This window comes from Vigna angularis, chromosome 1 (genome assembly GCF_016808095.1).
Source record: "Vigna angularis cultivar LongXiaoDou No.4 chromosome 1, ASM1680809v1, whole genome shotgun sequence".
Lineage (NCBI taxonomy): Eukaryota > Viridiplantae > Streptophyta > Magnoliopsida > Fabales > Fabaceae > Vigna > Vigna angularis.
In genome coordinates this window covers 6489248-6510091 of record NC_068970.1, presented here as the reverse complement: position 1 = coordinate 6510091, position 20844 = coordinate 6489248, and the positions used below count along the sequence as shown (strand labels likewise).

The 20844-nt window shown below is 29.2% G+C and overlaps 1 protein-coding gene across 1 annotated transcript; it reads right to left on the bottom strand.

Annotated features, from left to right (window-relative positions):
• Positions 1–5482: 5482 nt before the first annotated feature.
• LOC108322133 (4-coumarate--CoA ligase CCL1) lies at positions 5483–11366 on the bottom strand. Its single transcript, XM_017554121.2, has 5 exons — positions 10092–11366; positions 6718–6916; positions 6275–6488; positions 6084–6186; positions 5483–5886 (listed from the first exon to the last, which is right to left on the bottom strand). The coding sequence occupies exons 1-5, from the start codon at positions 11100–11102 to the stop codon at positions 5764–5766; spliced, it is 1650 nt and encodes a 549-aa protein (XP_017409610.1). The 5' UTR covers positions 11103–11366; the 3' UTR covers positions 5483–5763.
• Between the last annotated feature and the right edge of the window lie 9478 nt (positions 11367–20844).

The following is a 20844-nucleotide window of genomic DNA, read 5'->3' as shown; positions in this document are numbered from 1 at the left end:
TGTATTTAAAAGAGGAAGAAAAAAATGTACAAAATTTATTACATTTCATAAAAGAACTAGAAACATACAAAAATTAGGTAAGATCACACATAAGCTGCCGAATATGTTTGCACATGATTGCAGTCCCTAACCTTCCTAATTCCTAACTTCAATCGCGTACACCTCCTTACCTAATTGCCTATCGAAAATGCTTAATTAAGTTTGAAGTTTATGATAAATTTGATTTTTTTAATATGGTTTTTCTTAAATTTTGTATACATTGAGTACTAGAAAAATTATTAAATATAGTTTTGGTTCATTAAATTTTAGTAAAAAATAAAATTCGTTACTTTTTTTTAAAAAAACTTTGGCTTAATTTAGTCTTCAAATTTTAAATTAATGTATGAATTTAATTATTTTAATCAAAAATTGTTAAAATTATTTAACATTTCAAATATATTTTTAAACTGATACTGAAGAAAAATGTATCATATAAACAATTTGTCAGAATGGTGCAATGGAATGAATGGTTAACGCGTTCAACAAACTAGGAGGATGAATTGATTTATTATCGTAAATTGTTCTTTTAATAATTTTCTCACCTAAATATGAATTCCATAATACAATTTAAACAAATTAAAAAAGTAAGAAATATAGAAAATTACAAAAGGCATGAACACCTCCTCCGAATGTTTTATGAAGGATGAACACCTCCTTTGGATCTCCATAAAGGATGACATACTTTCAACTCAACAACACTCAATCACACTTCCCGTGAAACTTCTCACTCTACGCCAACACGCCTAGTTTTCAAAGCCACGACACAAGGGTTCAGCAAACTCTATAGATAAGACTTTCAAAAATACACTTTTTGTATATTTTCTATTGTCATATTTTAGAACGAGAGTCCAATCTAATTTATAGATACCTCCATATTCAAAATGAATTCATAACGCTACAGAACTTGCAAATTCAAAATTGATTATTAATTATTATAAGTTGATAATTAATTATCTTGAGTATAATTAAACTAAATTTTAACGTAACCTAAGACAAACAATACAGAGAATCAAAGATAAACCAGTAAAGATTTTCTTGCAACAAAAGCATTTAAGACTTGACTTTGAGACATCATCAAAACTTCTTTCATTCAACTTTATGCTAACACAATTCAATTGTTATAATAAAAGTTTCACAACTAACATTAAAACATAAATGTTTCGAAACTACATAAACAACTCAAATGATGTTATCATGAAACATGTTTGAAATGTCAAATAAACTTAATAAATTTTAATTAAAATGACTAAATTTTTTCAATATTTCCCAGAGATGACTAATTTTAATTTTTACTGAAAATTAAAGAACCACAAATATAATTAATCCTTTGAAAAATTATATTTTTCAATTGAATTTTCATAGTTTAATTTTTTTATTAATGGGATGACATAAGTGTTATATTGTTGAGTTATTTTACTTGATTTTATCTAAATATTATTTATTATAATATTAAATTATGTAGTTTTGTGGTTCTTTTTATTGTTGGATAAAAATAAACGAAATAATAGAAGGGTTAGAGTTATGCAAAATTTTTATGAAACCTACGAAATAAAGGTTGTTTTAGAAAAAAAAATCAACACCCGCAAATGGCGTGACGATGTAAACGTGCACAATACTACTCATTTGGCATGATAAGTTGTAAGCTCGAGTTGATCAAAACCAAAGGTAATAATCATGAAAAAAAATATTATATATCTTAATTGTGATCACACATCAAACTAACCAAACAAAGACTTTGATTTTCGAATAAACACGAGAGTAAAAAAAATGGCTTTTACGACATGACAAACGTATTGAGGGACCTAATTTCCAGCCTTCCAATCCCATATTTACATTTCATTTTAAAAGTCATATACTATATTAATCATATAATCGGTATATAAAAAAAATATAATATTTATATAAATATTTAATTTAGTCTTAATTTGAAAATCCACAAAATTGTTCAATTTTAAAGAAATAAATTAAATTAAACAAAAACAACAAACATAAAAACTAAGTTAAATATAAAATATTGACTTGTGATAATAATTTATAATATCGACACGTGTCATTGACCCAAATATGGCATTATTTGACATGTGAATATTTGTTTTAAGTTGAAAAATTTTTAAATTAAAAAAATTATAAACGTGATTTATACTATTCGGTATCTGTTACTTATTTATTTGACATTAATAAATATTACTAAATTAAATAAAATTGATAAAAATTAAAATTTTATTAAAAAAATATTAAAATTAAAATAAAAAAACTGATTCAAAATAAATACTAAGTTAGTATTTTAACTTAGAACTAAATAAAAATAAGTACAAAAGTCATAGTGTATGCGTTGAAAATTCTTTTACGTAAATAGACTGAAAATTTTGACTAATTTTGAAGAGTAAGTTTTTTATACTAAAGATTTAAGATTATTTTAATATAAAATTATACAATTTAATATTTATAGACTTTATTTTTTTATACAAAACTCAACTTTTTTTAACAAAAATAAATAAATTCTAACAAAGTGATTAATGGTCATGTGTCTGTGTCGAGAATGGTTCAATGTATATATGTACTTATAACAAAGGGTGTGTTCACATGAGATGATTTATGGGATATGATTTTGAGAGAGAGTAGTTGAATAGATTTGAGGGTAATATTTTTGTTGTTTTTTTAGTGGATTTGTAGATAATTGAGAGTGGATTTAGAAGTAAAGTTTATGAGAATTAGTGTAGAATTTGATTGATGTGATAGATTTAAAAAATTTGTTTAATGGGTAGAAATTAAAGATTACCAAAATGTCCCTAGGTATTAAAGTAATATAAAATGTTATTTATTAATGTTATATTTAATTGTAAAAATGTATATAAATAGACCAAAATTATAAATTATTATTATAATTATTTTTTTAAAACTAATTTTAAATTTTTTTAAAAATAATATTAAAGTAAAGTTAAATTATTATTTTAAAATATAATATTTTAAAATTTATCAGCTATAAAGGCTCTCGTTCATCAGTTTACTCTAGAATCACCATGTCTTTTGCTGACAACATAACCTAATAAAGGGTCCCAAAAATATTCATAGTTTATTCTTCATTTATAACCATTACATTATCACTGGGGTAACTTGGGCTAAATTAAAATGTTCACTGCAGAACTCTTCACTGTCATAAAGATGTTGACCACGAAGATGTTTTGGCACGTAAGTTTGTTCGCCAATGCCAAAGTTGACGATGGCCTTCAATAGAAAACAGTAATAGTTGGGATCCAAATTTTCCAGGCGTTTGATGAGTTTGAGGACAAAACTGATATTTTACCTTAAATCGTTCCAAATCTTCGCAATCGTACAAGTTAATAAAAAAGTAGAAATCCCACAAATCGTCTTCAATCCGTCTTTGCTTATCATTCAAGTGAATGTGAATCATCTCGCAAATCTGTCCTTACTCATCTTCATAAACAGTAAATTCTTGGCATGTAAACACACCCTAAAAGAGGATTTTTTATAACTGCAGTCCAAACTATGGAAGTTAGGTACCATGGTCAGGTCTGTATCCAAAGTTTTCGACGAGTCCGACAACATTTATTTATTAATAGAAACCATTTATTTTAAAAATATTTTCATTCAATATCTATGAAGAAAAAAAAAGCTTAAAAAATTTAAGAAAAACCACTTTTGCAATGTATAACATATATTTATAAAACATCTTTTATTAAAAAAATATTTTACCAGTAGAAAACATGCTTATCTAAATTTAAAAAAAAATATGAACTTTGAAAAAAAATCTTATAAACGAAGATAATAAAAATAAAAATAAACGGAAAAATTTGGATTAAGATATTTTGGAACGAATTTTCCACCGACCATTTTTCTGGTGATCTGAAAGAGGTTATGTTGTGAATAAGTTATCTTGAGATGAGAGGTTGGAATATGTGGTGATCCAAATTTGTTTAGTCTATCATTTATTCAGGTAGAACAACTTCGCAACAACTCGGGTGAGCATTTTGTGGCTAAGAAATTTTGGAGTTGTTTTAATAGCCACGTCAGCACAACTCTTTTTATAGATCTTAAAAAGGTTCTTATTTATAGGCTAGCTATCACTTGAACATTAGATTAGATTGACACATTTGTTAATATATTCTGCTTTATATGTCCATAGCTTTTTCTATCAAAATTCAATTAATGGGAGCAATTGTTCTCTTGGAACCTATCATTAACCATGATTGGTATAATTTATCATTACGTGATTGAATGCATTTTTTTTCAAATATCTTGGAAGCCTAATATGGTTGGATATTGGTTATTCTCATTCAACTTTTTAAGAACTAATATTTTAATTTTAATTTGTATAATAATGATTTAGGTATTGGAATTGATTATATTATTATAAATCAAGGAAATTAAAAAAAAATATATTTTAAGTTTACTAGCATATATTAGCTTGTAATAGTACTGAAAAAAAAAAATTATACTCGTTTTACCTTCCATACGAGTTTTAGAATAAAACGCATTGCTGTTTATACTAGTTAAACGTACAACTGATATAAAAAGTATTTCAAACAATGAAACTTTTCTTACTCAATTTCAAACAACTTTCAAGCATTTCACATAGTGGATTAATTAATTAGTTCAATTTATATGTATAATAGTCCAACACTACGCACTTGAAGAATTGATTTTCGTCACTTATTTTTTCACCATAACTTTCATGCATGATAAATACAACGTTAAGAAGAATTATTCAGAAGTCAATATAAATCCTAAAAACAATAAAAGACTGAAAAAAAAATCACCTTATAAACAAGTCTACAACCTCTTGTTATAATATGAGAAATTGTTTGTAGCTGCGATGTTTGCAAAAGTGTAAAAGGACACTTCAATGCCTTCTATGTCTTTTGAGAAAACCCCACGTAGTCTACTCTTTCCCCATTTTGTGGATGGTTGGCATGACATGAAGCTTTAATCTTCCTATTGTATTGCTCTTGATTGAAACGTGATGAACATTATATGCGGATTATATCAAGGAAAAAACCTTGACTGAAATGAGATGATGAAAGAGAAAGACACAAGAGCGAGAAAAGGAAAAGAGAAAAATGAAAGTTATACATTTGAAAGTCCTCTATTTACTAATAAAAAAAATAAAAAAATACTTTTTATACTAATTATAATTAGAATTGATATTAAATATTTTCTTATTAATTATAAAAATGTTACAATATTAATTTTTTATACTAGTATAAAAAAATTTCTTATTTATTTTAAAATTACACTACATCACTTTCTACTCGTTATAACTAAAATAATATAAAAAAATAGTTTTATTATAAAAATGTCATCGTATACCAGTTCATCCCTATACTACTTTTTATACTTAGTACATAATAATCATAATCACCACCGTTAGTCTCAAAATTCGGACCGATATCATGCAGAGTTAAAACATTTCTAAAACTCCACATGACATGTAATTTTAGTTTATTTGCAAATTAAATAGGAAACATTACATAAACACCCCAACCAATTCGGTCTTTATATTTTAACTCAAAGAACTCATAGGAGCTTCGCTCGTCTAGTAGCAGCTTGTTCTACACACATTTACAGAGATATAAAATAGCATTTTTTAGGTCTTCCAATTAAACTATTATTGGAATTAAATGTTTTTTTCTTCTAGTGCTTATAATTAGAGGGAGCACCATTAAGAAAAAATGACTCAATTAGGTCGTGCCCTATATTCACAATTCACAATGAAAGAAGACCATTTGCAAGCCTTGCCCTCAGTTCTCTTCGCAAGATCTTTCCAGAGGCTGCCTTCGGAATTGAACTCACAAAGAAAACTCTACTGATTCTTTTGTAAAACACAACCTGCCACAATTACACAGAAATTTTCTTCGCATAATTCAAAGACAAAAACAACAAAAGAAGGAGCATAAAGCATAATTGTTATAAGCTTTCGTAACATTTATAAAATTAATTTAAATGAAATTGAACACTATATATTGAATTTTTATTTCTTAGTTTATAGTAAAAATGAAGAAAATAAAACAAAAACGATAATAAACCTGCTTTGAGATGTACTGCTTGATTTCTTCCTCAGAGATCTTAGAACCATTTGATAGTACAACAAACGCAACCGGAACCTCTCCTGCAGCTTCATCCTTCATGCTGAAATCAACCTCATCATTAAACTCTGTGTCGAAAAAGAAAACTAAGCAAAAAAAGAGTCAGATTATATGGTAAATTCAGAACTCACGAGACAACGGCAGCATCAGAAATCTTTGGGTGCACAATTAGCATGGCTTCGAGCTCAGCAGGAGCAACCTGAAATCCTTTGTATTTGATCAACTCCTTCAACCGATCAACGATGAAAATCTGGTCATCATCGTCGATGTATCCAATATCACCCGTATGCAACCATCCTTCTTCGTCTATAGTTATTTTTGTGGCTTCTTCATCGTTTAGGTAACCTAATAACCAAAAAATGGATTAACTAAATATGCTTATGCAGTTTTCATAGACCTCTCTTTTTTTTTGTCAGCACTTAGTCCTCTAATTCATTTGTTACACATTGCTACAAACTAATTCATTCTGAAGTGATGCTTTCTAATGTAAAACTTTTCTATTTGTATAATTATATTAAAATTTGTGTGAATTTCAGTAAAAAAAATTAGCAATGGTAGAAAACCTAAATTATACCTTTCATGATCTGGTTGCCTCTGATGCAAATCTCACCAGCTTGATTTGTGTGAAGCGAAGCACCAGTGAGAGGGTCAACGATCTTCATCTCTGCATTTCTTACAACGGTCCCGCACGAACCTGATTTCACATGCCCTGCTTCCTTCGCAAACGCTAAGCACATTGAAAGCACTGGTCCTGCTTCTGTCATCCCATAACCCTGCATTTATATGCACCGCACAATCAATCACAATCTTCGCGTTTTTTCTTATCCTTCTCTCTATCTCTCTATTTTCTTTCTCACTAACGGTCAACAAGAAAAAGACTTTACAAAACACACATTATACTGCTGTTATTGTTACAATTCTGAGTAATGCTGAATAGGATCATCATAATTTTTTTACCACTGTTTTATTGGTTTATATATTTAAAATAAAACAATCATAAATTGTAAAAAAGGTTATTAAAGAAAGTTGCTACTAGATAATACTTTTTTATATTTTTTGTGACACAAACTTTTATATTTTTTTTAAAAAAGAAAAAAATTAAATTAAAAAACCATAATATCAAATAAATATAAAAAAATTGTATGTGAAAGTATTATTTTTCTATAATATTTTTTTTGTAGTTATGCAACTGTAGTTGCTTCCACACGGAACTGTCAAATTTCAAAATCATCTTTTGATGACTAAAACATTTTAAACAAACGTGTAATAACTTTTTCCAATGATAAAAATATTATATTTAGAAAATAGTAAATATAGATGAAATTTTTAAATGAAATGATAACATACTTAACTGCATGATAATTATATCCGTAATAAATATGTCAAAATATTAAATTATCCATTCAGTCTGATGGCCATACCTTCTTTAAATGAAAAACAACTACCATAAAAGTCAAGTCTGTTAGGTTTTATACACAATAGTTTATAATTACATGATAGGGCCTCTACTTAAAAAAGAGGTGTATTTATCAATTCGACTCTGTTTTTTTGTTCTGACAAAACGAAGGCCAACCTTACCCATACGAAGTTAAGACCATTTTCGTCAAAAAGAAAAAATAAAGTAGCATATATTATCTTCCACACGTGAGTTTTAAAATATAATAAATGAAAAAAAAATATATATATATATATATAATATTGAAAACTTTATTCAATTAAACTAAATTTAAACTATCACTGAATTTCAAAAAAATTAAGCTTTTTCATAAATAAATGTAATTAAAGATTAATTTGAAAATAACTAGTTATAAAATAACTAAACAAATTAACTTAACTAAAATGGTTAATATTTGAAAATTTAAGTATTTTACTTGTAACTTATTCATTCTGAAGTAAGTATAATTTTATTATTCAAAACAATTTAAATATTTTAATGTTCTTAATTTTAATTAAATATTAAATTATTCATTTTTTTTCAAATTAATTACACATATTTTTGACAAAAGTAATATATTTATTAAAAGACAGATATTATTTTATTAAACTACTTGAATAAGTGTCATATCTTATTATAAATTGAGGTTCCACCAATCTCACTTCATGTCGTGATAAATGACATTCACAATCCTTCTTGATTTTAAATGTTACTCACTTTCCCTTATTTTATTTAAAAATATCAATCAACCATTAATAAAACATTATTAAAATTAAAATCTTAAGTTTTAGAACATTAAAACTGAATAACTTTTATAACCAAAAATATAATAAATTAATTTTATAATTGACCAAGTGCCTATCATGCTATTATAAACAAACATAAATGTCATTTATTATTAAAAAAATAAATATTTTTTCCAAACTAGTGAGGTTCTCAATAAAAAATAACATATTATTCACAATATTTATTTAAATATCGTTATTTACTATTTATGATCAGAATAAGGATCAAAACTTTGATTTTCCACAAATTAAATTCTGACTTACTTTTTCAATTTACAAAACAATTATGGAAAATTTTATTTTTATATAAATTATTAGATAACTATTATTAATTACCTCATTGATATGTATTTTATTATTAATTATTAATAAATTTAAAAATTCATTTATCTATTTTTTCAATATTATTTATTTTTTTTAATTTAAATTTATGAATTTTCTTATCATTTTTCTAAAATGATATTTTTAATATTCATTCTAAATTTAATTTTTAATTAATAGACACGTTTTTTTAAAAAAACATAAATACACATTATTAAGAATAAGAAGATCTGTGTAAAATTAAAAATTACAGGTATTAGTAAATATCTAATTTATCATTAAAAGGGGTGTGAGTGAAAATTTAATACATCTTGAAGAACATAAATATTTTTTTCTTTACTATTATTCTTAATGACTTGAAAAAGAAATTGTAACGGATATAAGAGACCTAATCACAAATTACCATAGCTACGTAGCTAAGAATAAGATAATTAATACTTTATTATAAATCAAAACCCCGATAAATTTAGAAGAAAAAAAATATAAGAATTAAAATTTAAAATAAAAGAATGAAAATACATGCTTATTATAGTTAGATATCGATCTACAAGTACATAACTCCATAAAGTTGCTAGTACAGGTCATATTCTTTTTTTTTTCTCAAAATTTGATGTAATTCACCTTTTCTTTATCTCTCGTTTAAGAGTCTCTTCGTAAACTAATAAATACAGTATTTTATTTTGATAAAATATTTATAAATTTTTCTATTTTATCATTTTTCTTTGACATCTCACTAAATGAAAAATAACAATGATACGCAATTATTTATATTCATTGGGATGATGATATTTTAACTTAACAATTTTGAACAATAATATTACATGTCAAAAATTTATTGGTTCATTTTAAATATTTTTTAAAAAAATATTGTAAATGCATCAATGAAAAACTGTCAGTTAGATAACTGTCAAAATATTGTCATGCAAAAATGTTAAAAGAAAGTTTTCCTATTCATTGGACCATAGTCGGACTTTGGGAGACAGTACTTACTGTGGACTCACGACATCACATATGTGTCAGCTGTTTCTTCATGTAATTCAAAGAGCAAGGTGCCAAAAAGGCCGAAAAGGTAAACTAATTCCACTACTTTAGGTAAACGTGTAACTGGAAATAACGAAATCCTTGTTGCTATAAATGGCGGTGATAAGGTAACTTCAATCAAACAAAAAATGTCCATTCACAATTCTTAAAAATAATATTTTAATTATATAATTTTATTTTAATTATAATATATTATTATATTATCGAGGCAGAGGTTTGTTAAGAAAGGAGAAAATATTATTTTAAAATATAATATTTCAACACACACAAAAATTTTACATTATTTTTTCTTTTTTATTTTTTATTATGTGTGTTAGTATATCATTATTTTATTATTTTTCATCCTAAATAAATGGTAATAATTACCTGTCCAAGAATGGCGTTGGGAAGTTTGGCCCTGACAGAATTCTCAAGTTCCTTTCCCACAGGAGCGGCGCCAGACATAATCGCTCGAATCGACGACAGGTCGTATCGCTGCAAATCTTGACTCTTGGCAATGGCCAAAATGATGGGTGGCACAAACGGCGCCACGCTCACCTTGTGTTTTTCCACCAGCTCCATCAACTTAACTATATCGAATTTGGGCATTATCAAAACTGCAGCCCCAACTCGAAGGGAACAAAGCAAAACAGTGTTGAGGGAATAGATATGGAAAAGTGGAAGCACGCACAACACCACGTCCTCGCTGCGTATGTACAGATTAGGGTTCTCTCCGTCCACCTGTTGCGCCACGCTCGTAATCAGCCCTTTGTGCGTTAGCATCACTCCCTTCGGAAGCCCCGTCGTTCCAGAAGAATACGGCAGCGCAACCACGTCATCTGGGGATATTTTAACGCCGGGAATGTCATTCTCGTTTGCCTTCGTTAACTCCGAGAACTGAAGGTAACCTTCCAGCGGCGGCGCCCCGTCAACGCACATCACTCTGACGTCGTTTTCCCTCGCGAAATCCTTCACTTTGTCCACGTAGGACGCCTGTGTTATGATGAGTTTGGCGTTGGAGGCCGCGGCTTGCTTGGCCACCTCCGCCGGAGTGTAGAAGGGGTTAGCGGTGGTGACGGTGGCGCCGCAGAAGGAGGAGCCCAGGAATGCGAAGACGAACTGGGGGCAGTTCTGGAGCAGAAGGAGGATGACGTCGCCGTGTTGGATGCCGAGTTTGTTGAGGCCGGCGGCGACTCTGCGGGCGGTGAGTTGGACGTGGGCATAGGTGAAGCATTCTCCGGTGGCGGCGTTGATGAGACAGGGTCGGTGGTTGAATTGGGAGATGTTTTGGAAGATGTAAGTGTGGAGAGGGAGGTGCGTGGGAATGTAAATGTCGGGGAGTTTGGAACGGAAGATGAAGTCATGGTTGTGGTGTTGTGTAGATTGTTGTTGTTCCATTTTGGTTGTGGTTGCTACGTTGTTGGTTTGGGTGGTGGTGGAGAATGTGAATGGGAGTGAAGATGAGATGGTAGAGGGAAAAATAATGTGATGAGAAAGTTGTTGTTAAGTTACGTGTGTTGTAGTTTCTTGCGTGAGTATGCTTTGCCTGCTTTCGTTTCGCAGATTTTTGGTTTAGATCAGTTGGACATGCTAGTGCATTTAGAGTAGAACAGGTAGTTCTATGGTGGACTCGCCAGGAATTTGGATTCTCTGGTTTTTATGTTCTGGGGTTGTGCTTTTAAAATAATGATTATGATCTTTTAAAATATATTAAAAAAATAATAACATCGTATTTTTAATACTTGAAAGGAGAATACCAAAAAAAATCCAACAAAAGATCTAATTTTGCGATAAACAAAGTTTGAAAATGAAAAAAAAAATTGAGTCAATAGAGTTTGAAAAATGAAAAAGATTTCATTAATGCTATTTCATAAGAAAAATGATACGTGCACATATAAATCTTTTATAACTTTTTATTCTTTTTTTTTTCTTGTAAAAGTATAAAAAGTTATTCTTTTATAACTATTTTACTTTTTTATATCTATGTCAAATAAATATAAAAATTATTATTGTACCATTATTCTTTTCATAATTATCTAACACTTATTTATTAGTAAAATAATCATAAAAAATAATTTTTTTTATCTATAAAAATAAAAGGAAAGTAAAAAAATAGTGAAAAGAAATGTTAAATGGAAGTAAAAAATAAATTGGTTGTGAAAATTCCGTTCTCCTTGAAAATTAAAAAATTCACACGGAGAACAATATTACACACACGATGGCTATTTTAAAATTATAATAATATGTATGTCATTTTAAGTTAAAAAAAGTAATTAAAATATTAATATCTTAAGCTGATAGTTGTATTTTATTTGTTGGTGTTGAGATATCATCTTCCACTAAATTCATTACCTTGTTAACTTTTTTATTGTTTTTAAAAAATAAAAATTATGTTTGTTTGTGAGGTGAGTTATTCATCCACTTTATACTTTAAATTAGTTTTGTTATTATGTAACTTATACTTTAATCTAGTTTTGTTACTATGTAAGACTACTTATATTAGAGGTATATATACATTTTGTATACAGGACTTAGCATGAATAGGTGGTTTGATAGCAGATGAAATAATATGTCTAATAAATAATAATTTTTATAAGATAAACCTAAACCATAACTCTAATATCATATTAAAAGATAAACTTTAAGTTTAACTCTACCTACAAAATCAGTTTATAAATTGAGGTTTGCACTTACTTTATACTCTAAATTGATTTTATGTTGTTGTGAAACATAAAAAAAACACTTCCTAATTCACCTTAATCATATAATATAGATTAACATTTTAAATTATAAATAAAAATATAATTAACATATTAATATTTTAAATTATTAAACTAGTTTTTTTTTCTTTGGTATTAACCCATTATTTCTTTTTTCTTTTATTTGTCTTTGTTGAATATAGTAAAAAATATGTATGTGATTAATCTTCCATGTGATGATTATACACATAGAATCATCTATTTATAATAAAAGAAATATGGGCTAAACCCAAAATACAAATAAAAAATACTAACAAACTAACTAAATATAAAATAAAGATAACATATATAACACTCCTCCTCAAGTTACTGCATACAAATCATATGTACTAAGCTTGTTACTAATATAATCCATAAGGACTTAGTGAAAATATTTGTTTCTGCACTCGAGTAACACCAAATTACTAATGATTTGTATTGGAAGTCTCACATCGACTAGAGATAAGGTCAATTTAGAATACATAAATAGGTGCAAACTTCACCTTACAAACCGATTTTGTGGATTGAGTAAGACTTAAAATTCATCTCGTCCCACATCGACTAAAGATAAAATCCACTTCTCAACCGTCTTAAATTAATTCATGATAATTATAATTAGTAATTTATAGTATATATCTAATTATTTTGTTAAAGAATTGATAATTTAACTTTCATAGAAGTAATATCGACTTAATAATGAATACTTTAATATTCTATTTATGTTTTTTTTTTCATTTTCTTTAACTTAAACTATTAATATATATTATTATATTAGACAATATTTACTATATTTTCTTTTACTCTTAAATATGTAAAGGTATTTTTTTTTCTCTTTTATGTCTATAATATTCTCAAATAGGGAAATTGATTGTTTGTATATCCGCATTATTATTTTACTGTTTAATGTCTGTTTATATATCTATATATAAGTAAAATAATTAAGTACATTATTTATTGCATATTGTATTGAAGTCGATAATAAAAAAATAAAAACTAATAACTTAATTGTGTATAAAACGTGAACATTTTTTTTTCAATTTAGGCCAAAATGTCTTCTCACTAACTGGCGATTTCTTATTTCTCTCTTTTATGTTTTTTTACATTGATGCTCTTTTTATTATAAATTGCGTACTGTCAGATATTATTAAAAGTAAAATAAAAAATATAATTTGTGCATATCAAATTACAATTTTTCATCGTATGTTGATATAAATAATCATGAAATGGTGTTGTATAATGACTGCATCATATAACAATTGACTTTGTCAAGAGACATATAACAGTGTAGTTATAACTTTTGGTTTATAAATTAATTTACATAATTTCTGCATATATTGTAAGAAGCTCTTTAGATATCTTTTTGTTTACTGTTATTTATCTCTCCTACTTGTATTTATAGTTTTATAAATTTTAATAAATTTCATGACATTGTTGTCTTTCTTCTATGATTCAAATTCAATAACATTAATGCCGTATTTTAATGTTGGAAATTAATTTTTGGTTGTTAGATTTTAAACTAAGTTCATCTGACTTTTTTTGGCAAAACTTGAAGACTTTGAGTTCTTGTTGACTTGAATGGATTTGGAGAAGAGTAACCAAATGAATTTGGGAGAATTTGAAGGTAAATTTTTTCTTGTTTATTTTAGTGAATTTTGGAGGTAAGTGAGAGTGGATTTTGAAGTAAAGTTTGTGAGAATTAATGTAGATTTTGATTGATGTGACAAATTAAAAAATTTACTTCCAAATCCACCCTCACTTACCTCCAAAATACACTCAAATAAACAACAAAAAATTTACCTTCAAATCATCATCTCAAATTCATTCAATCACTCTCGCTCAAATTTATTTAAGTGAATAGGAACTAAGTGGGGTAGCATAGATTATATCACTTCCACATTAATGACCCTCGTGAGATAAAGAGCATAACTATTTATAGTTTTTACGAGATAAGATGGATTAGTATATAACTTTTGTTTTATAAATATTAAACAATCATCATAAGTTCGGGATTTTATGTTTCCTTCTGGGAGGATGTCTTCAATTACAACTTGAAAAGACTAAAGAAACAAATTTTAAGAATAAGATTCCAATTTAAGACACTATTAAGAAGGGAAATTTTAACAATGTTTTTCTCAACTTGAATAAAAATATTGTAAGAAAAGTATATTAAGAAAATGATTTTGTACAAACTAATAAAACAAGTGACGAAAATATAGAACAATATTTGAATTATAAAAATGTAAATGGAAAAAGTTGAATTAATTTGTAAGTCTTATAACGAAATTAACAACAATTAAATTCAAAAAAAGAGTTTCAGAAAATTTTGTTATAAAAATTACTCCTTTAAAAGAAAAAATATTTTCATTCTACCCAAAATCGTCTAAATAAACTTGATGAAAATTTAAAAGCAAGAGTAAAACTCAAAAGAATAAAATAGACTCAATTGGGTCAAGTCAATCATCAAATCGAATCAACAAAATGATACGTAGTTCATCCAAAACTATTAAAAATATTAGTACACATCTTAATCAATGGATTAAAATTTAAAATGAAATTAAAAAATTATGCAACGTGAATTTCAACACAACAATGGATTTGGGTAGAGCTGTTAAAACGGGTCACCCGGCTCAACCTGACCCGGCCCACCATGGGTTGGTCACTTAATGAGCCAATCCAACCTAACTCATTTATTAGCGAGGTAGAAAAATTCGAACCCGGACCGACCCACCACGGATTGGTAGAGGAGCGTATTTCCTGAGCATAATTGATGATTTTTCAAGAAGAGTATGAATTTATGTTCTGAAAAATAAATCTGAAACCTTTCAGAAATTCAAGGAGTGGCATACACAGACCGAGAACCAATTGGGGTATAGGCTGAAATATCTTAGAACTGATAATGGTCTGGAGTTTGTTTCAGATGAATTTAATAAGTTTTGCAAACATAAAGGGATAAGGAGGCACAAGATTGTGGTGGGAACTCCTCAACAGAATGATTTGGCTGAAACGATGAACAGAACAATTCTGGAGAGGGTTCGATGTATGCTGCTTGGATCAGGATTGTCAAAGGCTTTCTAGGGAGAGGCTGCCAATACAGCCGTATACCTGATTAACAAGAGTCCGTCTTCAGCCCTCAATTATAAAACACCAATGGAAGTTTGGAGTGGACGATCGACTGACTACTCACACTTGAGGGTGTTCGGTTCCATGGCGTTCGCTCATGCCAAAGGAGATAAGCTGGACTCCCGAGCGGTAAAAAGTGTATTTCTTGGATATGCTGAAGGAGTTAAGGGATACAGGTTGTGGAGGTTAGACTCGAAACCATCCAGGCTGATCATTAGTAGGGATGTCGTTTTCGATGAAACGAGAATGGCAATGCATGCTGAAAATCCTAGATGCGAGAAGAAAACGCTCGTTAAGGTGGAGCATACTACTGATGAGGACGTCCGGTCATTAACTGAGGAAGACCGACGGGTGAAGGGCAAGACGAAAGTGTTCGGTCATCAGAGGAAAATCGAACGGGTGAAATACGAACAGATCTTGGTGATGAAACAGATGGTATATCTGGCGATGTGAGTTATCCAAGAGGAGCTGGTGATGAATTGAGGAATTATCAGTTTGTTCGTGATAGAGAAAGGAGAATTTTTAAGCCAACCAAACGATTTGGAGAGGCAGAGTTAAATTGTTATGCCTTGAATGCTGCTGAAGATCTTGAAAGCTCGTGTGAACCGAGAAGTTACAAGGAGGCTCTTCACAGCAACGATCGACATCTTTGGCAGGGTGCTATGTAGGAAGAGCTAGAGGCGTTGAGGAAGAATAGCACCTGGAAATTGGTAGATCTGCCAAAGGGAAAAAAGGTTGTAGGTTCAAAATTGATCTTCAAGAAAAAGGAAGCTATACCAGGAGGTGAGAAAGCTATGTACAAAGCAAGACTTGTTGCTAAAGGCTTTACTCAGATTGAGGGTGTATATTATCATGAGATTTTTGCTCCTGTCGTGAAACACTGTTTGGTCAGAATTTTAATGGCGATAGTTACTCACCGAAATTTGTATCTAGAACAGTTGGATGTGAGAAATGCGTTTCTGCATGGAGACTTGGAGGAAACAATTTATATGAAGCAGCCAAAGGGATTTGCTGTGAATGAAAGAGTGTGTCCGTTACAGAAGTCTCTTTATGGCTTAAAGCAAAGTCCAAGACAAAAATTTGATGATTTTCTGATGAAACTGAAGTTCAAGCGGTTCAATTATGATGACTGCGTGTATATTTTGCATCGTCACAGTGAAGTTTTGTATCTTCTTCTATACGTGGATGATATTCTGATTTCCAGGAGTGACAGAAGCATGATTCATGAAATGAAAGCAAAATTGGGTGGTACTTTCGAAATGAAGGAGCTCGGAGAAGCAAGGAGGATTTGGGGCATTGAAATTAAGAGAGATAATCTGAAGGGAAATTTGTTTTTATCTCAAAAGAGTTACTTACAGAAGGTGATTTCAAGGTATCGGATGGCTGAATCCAAACCAGCTGGCACACCGATCGGTCAACACTTGAAATTCACCAAAGAGCAATGCCCGAAGACCGAGGCTGAAAGGAGGAAAATGAAATCGGTTCCATTTTCAAGTGGGATTGTGGAGCATCATGTATGGATGGTCTGCACTAGACCTGACCTAGCGCATGGGGTAAGTGTTCTCAGTCAGTTTATGATTGATCCTGGACAAAGTCACTGGGAAGCGTTGAAGTGGATGCTTAGATACGTACGGGGGTCTCTTGATGCTGGATTACTTTTTCAGAATAATTTTCATGATGGAGATTATACTGAAGGATTCCTTGATTCAGATTTTGTCGGGTGCTTGGACACAAGGAAATCCCGTTCGGGATATCTGTTTACACTGTTTGGTACTGCTGTAAGCTGGAAGTCAACATTGCAATCAGTTGTTGCCTTGTCAACCACTGAAGCTGAATATTGTGCGCTCGCTGAAGGGGTAAAGGAGGCACTATGGTTGAAAGGCTTGATTCAGGAATTGGGTATTGATCAAACGACTATTCAGGTTCATTGTGACAGTCAGAGCGCCATACATTTGGCGAACCATTAGATTTACCATTCTAGAACAAAGCATATTGACGTTAAGCTGCATTTTGTCAGGAGCATTGTGGAAGTGATGTCCAAATCTGCAAAATTGCATCTAAAAACAACCCTGCAGATATGCTGACTAAGCCGCTCGCTAAAGAGAAGTTTCTGAAGTTGTTGTCCAAGATTGGTTTTGTACCGCTCAATTTGTAATTTGTGTATCGTTCGGTAATTTTGTAATATTTGAGTCTAAGTGGAGATTTGTTAGTTAGACTCAGCTTTTACTTTTGACAGTTCGGTTTCTTGTTGTCAATCGTTCGGTTTTATGTCTGGTCGTTTGTGGCCAAACATTCTCTTCTTGAGCATTCGGTTATGAACGATCGTTCGGGTTTTTTAATGCTCGGTCTTGTTCGTTCTTTAGCGTTCGTCCTTTATGTTCTTTTCTTGGATTGGTTGTATATATTGTAGCTTATCTTGGTTTTCGATAATTAATTCAATACCGTAATATTCAAATAATTCCTCTCTATGTTTTTTTCTTTGTTCTCTCTCGTTTTTCTGATTCTCTGTTTCACACTCGAATATAATAGTGTCTTTGACAGGTACCCGCTCGGCTCGGAGGAAGGAGAACGTGTTAAAAGGTTAAACAGAAAACAGTTTTACAGAGTTAGATTTCAGACTTTGTATAAAAGCTTGTAATCTTTACATTTACATATAATAAAACAATTTACTGAAGTTTATACAGTCATACCTCTGTGTGCATGCCTTTCTCCTACTCTATAAGTGTGTGTCTTGATCTCCCGGTGAACGGGGTGTGTGTATGGTGATCTGAGGTGGAACCCTAGCAGAGCCTCAGCCCTCAGTCTCTTTCTTTAAGATTCTCGAACTCTCTCATCTGATTGAGCTTCTCTCTCTGGGTCACGTGTTTTTTCTCTTAAACATCAGAAATATCCTAGAAGGGGGTTTTACGATTCTGCCCCTGTCTTTATTTTCTATTAGAACGAACAACTTAGAACATGGGAAGATCAAGGTGGCCGTCCGGCCTTCAATGAATCCGTCCACCCCTCAACGTGTTCGTCCAGTCATCAAGAGTTGTCCAGTCTCGAAACCATCTCGAAATGTTTTAAGGGGTCTTCAACGTTTGTCTAATTCCCAATGGTAGCCCGCTTGGAGCAATGCCCGCTTAGTCTTCATCCTGCAAAACATTAAACAGTGTTCGTCTGTTCGATCTCTAACATCCACCTAGTCTTTAATACAATTAGAAGTGTTTTAGAAGTGTCAGACTAAACCCGACCGAAATAGTTCCTTAAATTTTATGAGACGCAAATTTGAGTGTCGCGTTGGCATGAAGCATATTCACATAAAATCCTTAGTTGGCTTCTAATTAGTGGCAGTGCGAGTCCTGTGCGTGGTGTTTTCATAGCCATGTGATTGTGTGTCCAACGTAACGCACCGCACTATTTCAACCATTTAATGCATTCGACCGCGTTCCACTGTTTTCCCTTTCCTAAAAAGACAATAAATCTTGTCACCGATCAAAAAGTCTATCCAATCACATCACATCTCCCATGATTAAGAAATGTCCACAACTTTTCACAACACTTAATCATCTAATTTACCCAATTAAAAAGGTAACTAACTTAATTCATGGTACTACATTTACACTTTTTCAATTTTAAAAAAACTATACAGTTAGAGATAATATATTTATTAGAAAAATATTATTGTTTAATACAAATATTTTAATGACGACATATTTATGTATATATACTAACACAAGATAAAAGTTGATAAAAGTTTCTGCATGATATTCATTTCTAAACTTACATTAAACAACTACTAGTTTTATAGAAAAAAAAAAGGCTACACAAAAAAATAGTGCGTTTAAATATAAAAAAAAAGTTAGTTTATTTCATCAATCACATTTACTTTTCAAAAAGTATATCATATTATATTTTCATCTTTGTTCCTACTTTAGTAATTAACAAAGTATTGCGTATCACATTTTCATCCCAATTTTACTTTACTCATAAATGCACATCACATCTTGTTACTCATACCTACTTTAGTCAGCAACAAAGTACATCACATTAAATCTCAGAAAAAAAAAGCAAAAAAAGAACATCACATTATATCTCAATTTATTTTAACAAATGGGTAAGGAAAAACTCATCAAATACACTTATTGCATAAAAAAACGAATTACTATGCCTTTTAACATATATTTACTAAGACGGGATGGAATAGACTCAAACTCAGCAAACATGTCATTAGTTTGCTTATGGTCCAAAACATGAGGTTACTCTCTGCACCACCCCCACGTTGCTTTCTGTACTATTATTATATTCTTAAAATTTCAAAATTATTTTTTATATTTTAAAATATCTTACATTTTCATTTCTTTTCTTTAATGAATTCGTTAAAGAAAATTCTTTTCAAATAGCATATCCGTTGAACTTTTATTTTTAATTTTTTTTAATTTTTAAGATTTTAATTTATTGTATTTTAAATTAATATATATTATTTAATTTTTTTAAAATTATTATTTAATTAATTATAAATTAATTTTATTTTATTTAATAAAATAATTATTATTAATTTAATTTATATATTATTATTTAAATAATAATTAAAATATTTTTTTATAACTGTATTAAAACGGACGGACGTGGCAATATCTGTTGAAGTTTTCTTTTTTTTGTTTTTGGTTTTAATTTTTTTAATTTATTATATTTTAAATTAATATATAAATATTATTTAATTTTTTAAAAATTATTACTTAATGGTTTATAAATTAAATTTATTTTATTTAATAAAATATTTATTATTAATTTAATTTATGTATTATTATTTATTTAAATAATAATTAAAATATGTTTTAAAAATTTATTACACATCCGTACGAATGTGACCGTTGAAGTTTTTCTACTTTTTAAGTTTTTAAATTATTAATTTTTTGTATTTTAAATGAATATATATATATTTTTAATTATTATTTAATTATTTATAAATTAATTTTATTTTATTTAATAAAATAATAATTATTAATTTAATTTATGTATTATTATTTAAATAATAATTAAAATATTTTTTAAAAATCTATTAAACGATCACAACCTGTTGAAGTTTTCTTTTTTTTTTAAATAAAAGTAATAAGATATAAAATATGTAAACGAATGTCAACATCGTTGAAAGTAAAATGAATGTTGACATCTGTTTTATTACAAAGATAAATTAGGTATGGATGATACAATAAGTATTTGTTGGTGGTAAGGGAGCAAGACTCGCAAAACATATATTCTTAGGCCCATGAGATTGTAAGCTGGCCCGCGTGTGAAAATTT